Consider the following 6,000-nt stretch of genomic DNA (forward strand, 5'->3'; position numbering starts at 1 on the left):
GTGTGTTTTTAAGCAGTCTATCTCAAACATTTTTGGTAGAATAGTGTGATCAGGTGTGTCTTTAGAGTCCCCTTTTCATTTCTGAAAAACCTTGCACACACTCTTCACTTTCAACTCTAATAAGTTTTGAAAGGATAATGCTACTGCTTTGAAAGTTGGCATTAATTATGGACTGAATGTGTTAATGAGGCATGCTCAATTTCAATGTAATCTGATAATCCGTTCATTGTTGTTAGTCTGGTGGTTTACTTCCTGTTTTTTGTCCCATTCATCGCACAGCCAGCACGGCTTGGTAAAGATTAAGAGCTTGAATAGACACTGTCAGAGCCTCTTTTCTCAGTTAACACTTTTCTTGAGTTTGTGCTTTCTTTCCAATATTTAGATAGGTTAGGAGAGTCCATTTGATTTAAGTTATACACCATTTTAAAGCTTAAAGTCTGCTCTTTCGGAATATGGTCTTAACAAAAAAATTTTGTGGTGCAGGGTCACATATGCTTATGACTGAATTTTTGATTTACTTTGTGTTATGTTTTGTTGAAAGAAAAATGAGAATGGAATAAAGAAAAATGAGAATGGAATAAATGAAATGAAATGAAATGAAATGAAAACTCGGCTTACTCCCCAGGAAAAAGCAAAACAAAACCTAGATAAAGTAGGCAAAATCCCTCAAGATGTTTAGATTACATTCGAGACTGTTTGATTAATTTACTAGTAGAACAGTAATGTTTACTTGCACTCATGACATTACTTTAGAATGAGATGGAGCAAAGATATGACCATCCTCTATAGGCGTGAGACCTTGAGAGAACAATGTTTTACAAATGCACATGATATTCATACTGTTATTATCTATCCAAACCTTACGCATTCTTCTGCAATTTTGTATGAAGATTAATATGTCGGCAAGCTGAAAATTTGCCTAAGACTTGCCCCACAAGGCAACAAATAGTACGTGCAAACTGGATTTCAATTATTGGGAAACATTAAGGAGGACCAGACGAATAGCTCGTTGCTATATGTCGATATTCTTATGATATGGGAAAATGTGACTGTCGGTATTATGGGGAGTTGATGACCATGATTATAATAAGTTGAAGACTTGAAGGTGTTTTTTTTTTTTCTTCAACAAACTTAGGTTTTCTTTTTGTATACCACTAAATCACTAAAACTTGATTTCTAGTAACGAGATAATAACGTGTCAAGCCGGCTAATCTTGTAATAGCATTATACCACGTGCCCTTATCACAGGGACTGAGAGAAGACGGCACCCAGTGATGGTTCGGGAGGTCAACAGGTGCAATTTCATTCCGAAACCCTGCCATATCAAATGCATGTTTATTGATATCCCCATTATCATCTTCCTCTTTTCATAATGTGTGGTAATGACCGTCGAATAGATATTTCGCTTTTGTGTTTAGATTCAACGCGATTTCTTAACGATATTTATACCCATCTCAACATGCCTAATACGGAATGTTGCGCATATTGAACTCGAAGGACAGTTTTTCTTTTCTGTATTTTTATATGGTATGATAATATGATGAGAATGTAATATCAAAGGCAATATAGAGCACTTGTCTTTGATGTGAGTTTTCATTCACATGCGCAGTAAATCAGGCAACAGTAGCGCGAATTTGACGTGGATGTTGTTGCTACAGCACTATGTTCATGGACAACGTTTTAGAATCAGGCGCCTTGTAATGATCACGTTCTTGATAGATTCTCAGAGACAAGTATGGCGAATAGTGTTCTACAGTCAAGAAGTAAGACAGGTTGGGAGGGGGAGGGAGATGGTATTATTGCTATGCTGGAGATAATAAATGCGCCCTCTGAAGCTCAGCATTGAGAAAAATACCAGCGCGTACTGTGTTATGCCTTGCGTAAAAGCTTGCTGGGCATGCGCGTAGGCGTGGGCATGATTGGGAGACAGTATGAAACGTCACGCAAACGAGAGGTTAACGATTCCTGCGGAAATTGCGCTTCACTTAATCCTTGGATCAGCATTGATCACCTAAGACCAACATCTTTGCGGTGTCAACCTTGCGCAATGCCTCTGGCGTTGAGGCACAGCTGCTGTGTCCCGGGATTAAGGCTACAGTCCGGGCCGAAAACATGGTGTGGGCCAAACGCCTGGTTCTGCCAAACCGCCTCTCGATTGGCAGTGCCACCTGTTTCACGGAGGGCTCGTGATGATGATGTGATTCGATAATCTTTTACGTGATACTTACAGATATTAGGTAGATTCTACACAAGACTCGACGCAAATACACTCGAACGAAACACGTGGGCCTCATTCATGTTTGTTGGAGTGTTAATGTCAAAGTAACTCCAATGAAACAGTCGCCGTCATCAATAAAAATGTCACTCAATGACAATAGTGGTTTAAAAGTGGCCAATTATGATCTTTTTACACTTCCTGATGAGTTGTGGGGAACTCTCGATTGTATTTTTTATTTTCCATTAAAAGAAGGCGAATTTTGTAGAGCACTGCATGTTATTTTTTTTTTAATGCGCAAGTCATCCTCGTTGATCTCTGAATGTAGGTTATTTATGTGCTTATTTAATTAGACTGGGGAAAAAAACCTCTACCGAAACTGGGCGATTCAATTATTTAGTTTTAGTTATTGAAATTGCTTTAAACCCTCCCCCCTAAAACACACACACATACACACACACACACACACACACACACACACACACACACACACACACACACACAACTCATCTGAGGCACAGAAACATATTTGTCTGCCATTATGCCAGAGATTCTACCAACTAGAATTGCTGCAAGAGGAAAAGGGAATCTTTGTAAATGTACGCGGCGATGTTTCTAATCTCTTTAACTGCAAAAGAATTTCGATCATTGTTGTATACGATAACTCAGTCAGAAAGTAATACTGTGCGCCAGAAGTTTCATGGAAACTGTAATAATTATTAAGCTGTAATTTATGATGGCATATCATTAGTTGTCTATAAATGTGTCATGTGTAAACGTTAAGGCGTGCGTTTTACAAACCTTGAAACACAAATGTTTCGTCGTTGCCAGACCTTATACAGCCCTATGGCTTCATCTAATTCTGTGGTCGATTTTGAATTTCCCCTCTAATAACCGAAAAAGGAAAGACTAATTACAGTAGACGTCTTCATTCCTCTCACCGTCCTTCGATCATGAGATTCATGTGTTACATAATGTCCGCTAATACGAATTCAATCTCTTTAACCTCCTGCACACATGGATACGCACACATACACACATACAACACACACATACTAGCACACACACACACACGTACACACACACACACACACACACACACACACACACACACACTCACGCACACACACACACACAACACACTCACGCGCGCGCACACACAAACACGTACGCAACCCCTTTGCTGTGAACTCTGGTACTATTGTAACTCAGCTTTGTGAATCAATGGATGCATGAAAAGTAGGAAATTATGGTGATATCTCACTATAAATGTGTGTTCCACTTTTATTCGACTGTGAAAATGTATTGAAATGATAAGAATGACAATGACAATGGCAATAGTGATGATGATGATGGTTAGTGATAATAATTTTTATTATCATTATTATCGTTTTTTTGATTATTATTATCATTATCATTATTATTATTTTTATTATTATTGTTATTATCATTATTATTATTATTATCATTATCATTATTATTATTATTATTACAGGGTCTTCTTTATCTAGGGTAGCCTCCTTAGTGTTGACACTGCTCTACCAGAGGGCCCTGCCATTATTATTACCCTGAATTTAAATGTGGTTTTAATGGAAAGGAGGGGGCGGGGGGCAATTGCATGATTGAAATGCCTCATACTTCTCATCCAACTGGATTACGCTCTGTCATTATCACTGGAGATTCTATGTACACCATGAAATGGTATATGAAAGTAAGCGATGTACCCGAGACGGGTAAACAACAAATTAAGAAGAAGAAGCAAAAAGAATTAGGTATTGATATCTAATGGTCTCCTCAGCTGAGGTAAAAATAAAAACAAAAGAACCAGTGAACTAAAAATTGAATTCGTTGGCACGCACGGGTGCTTGTGCTGTCGAACTTGTTGATCACTTCCGGTGTAGTGCAGTAATATGTGCTAATTTTGGGTGAAAAGGAATAAGTAACGATGGCAACGCGAGGATTGTAAAGAACGTCGGATTAGTCACGGCACTCGTCCCAAATCGGTCAAGGGCGCGATGGCCCCCTGCCATGGCGTGCTGTCCGGTGGAGAAATATCGGTTATTTTCAGAATTTATGCACAAATCGCAGTGGTCACTTTCGAAACATGATGGGCTTCCAAATTCATGCATGTATTCTATAATGGCTGCTATCTCTGCAGTATTTCGGATCCCGCCCCGTATGGTAAAGTGTTGCAAATCATCTCACTTTTATACAATGTATAATGATCAGTTTAGGTATACTGTTATCACTCATTTGACGGGTTGTAGCGCTGATGATGGTATACGTATCACCTATGTGATATCATAGAAGAAGACTCAGTGGTAACTATGAAACTCTTTGAAACTGGGTTATTTGTCTGACCACCTGATGATCATTATTTTTATCTCACTATGCCAAGTGATGACTTTCCCCATCCGCATTGGTAAGATTTCATTTTTGTTTATATCTATATTCCTTCGTTGATTTGATGTCATCTATTTAGACTCCTTGCTGGATGAGATTGGTGTTAATAATAGCTGGAGCTTCTCACCTCGCAAAACTTTAGTGGTTTGTGGTTAAGGCATCCTCCGGGCACGTTAGGCTCTGATTGATCCGTAAATCAATTACAGTATGTTCAGTTGATTAGCAATATGCATCATTGTCTCAATCGACAAAACATTATTTTCTTCAACACTTTCTTGCGGGGGGGGGGGGGTTGTTATGTGAAACACGTCGAAAGGGACTTATGCAACTAGGCGTCTATTTCATTGAACGTGTTTGTTTCAGTGTGTGTGTTTAGTTGTGTGTGTGTGTATGTTTGTGTGTTACATCATGTTACCGACGACAAATAAATGAAAAAAAAATAATCACCGATACCAAATAAAGAAACTTTGGCAAAGTATCACTTTACACTACAATAGTTATTACGACTAGATGATTTATTGCAATTATAAGACATGAGATTGTCACGTTTTGAAACCTAGGCATTTGATATAAAAAAACACCACAATTCAAAGTTTCCATGTTTAATCAAGTAATTCATGAAGAGCGCAATAATAGATGAACACAGCTACAATCGGCGTTTTGGCGGAAATTTTCATTTTCTATAAAAAATGAAATCGTGAATAAACATACCTTCAGTTCGCCGTCCCGCCTCCTTTCCCGTCGGAATGTGTAGCTTCGTCTCCAGCATGTTGACTGCTAAACGCGGGACTCTCCACCTCAAATGCTTCTGACAAAGTCCCTGGTACCAGACCCACAGCAGGTAGAAAATCACCCCCAGTCTCCTTGACCCTGTTTCATGAATGAAGAGAGGAGGGGGGAGGGGGCGAATGAGCTTTAACTTCTTCAATTGAGATCAACTTTGTGACTAATCAAAAGTTTGATCAGCAGCAATGCAGACGGGAAACAAAAAGATGATGATGCATAAAACTTTGACACAACTGTCTTTCCAACTGACTGTTGCTGTCAGTCTTAATGTGCCTCGAAGCATCAATTAAGAATGGATACGAATTGGTTGGTTTTATCCCCGCAGAAAAACTGTGTAGCGCATTACGTAACAATGAAACAATAATGATAACGCGAAGATTGTTCCTACTAATTGTCTTGATAATACTTGGCCTGGTAATACTCGTCAGGAGCTACTCATTAAACTACTAAGACAAGCGCTTCCTTTTTGAACTGTATTTATTAGCAATTACTCATTTGGGTCATCAAAGAGTGAGCATTTACTCGAGTCACAAATCTTGCAAATCAAATTAACGGAACAATCGTAATAGACACGAGTTGCCAAGTTGCGCATGCTT

General features: G+C 38.8%; 1 protein-coding gene across 1 annotated transcript in view; it reads right to left on the reverse strand.

Moving 5' to 3' along the window:
* LOC139727126 (uncharacterized) overlaps positions 1-5,387 on the reverse strand; it is a 52,465-nt gene extending 47,078 nt beyond the window's left edge. Inside the window, exons 1-2 of the mRNA XM_071638107.1 lie at positions 5,330-5,387; positions 2,040-2,168 (exon numbers count right to left, since the gene is read on the reverse strand). Coding sequence (XP_071494208.1) covers positions 2,040-2,168; positions 5,330-5,387 — 187 coding nt within the window. The remainder of the gene's footprint in view (positions 1-2,039; positions 2,169-5,329) is intronic.
* Positions 5,388-6,000: the final 613 nt, after the last annotated feature.

Source organism: Diadema antillarum, unplaced genomic scaffold (assembly GCF_040938485.1).
Source record: "Diadema antillarum isolate AM-2024a unplaced genomic scaffold, OU_Dant_1.0 seq00000119_RagTag, whole genome shotgun sequence".
Taxonomy (NCBI): domain Eukaryota; kingdom Metazoa; phylum Echinodermata; class Echinoidea; order Diadematoida; family Diadematidae; genus Diadema; species Diadema antillarum.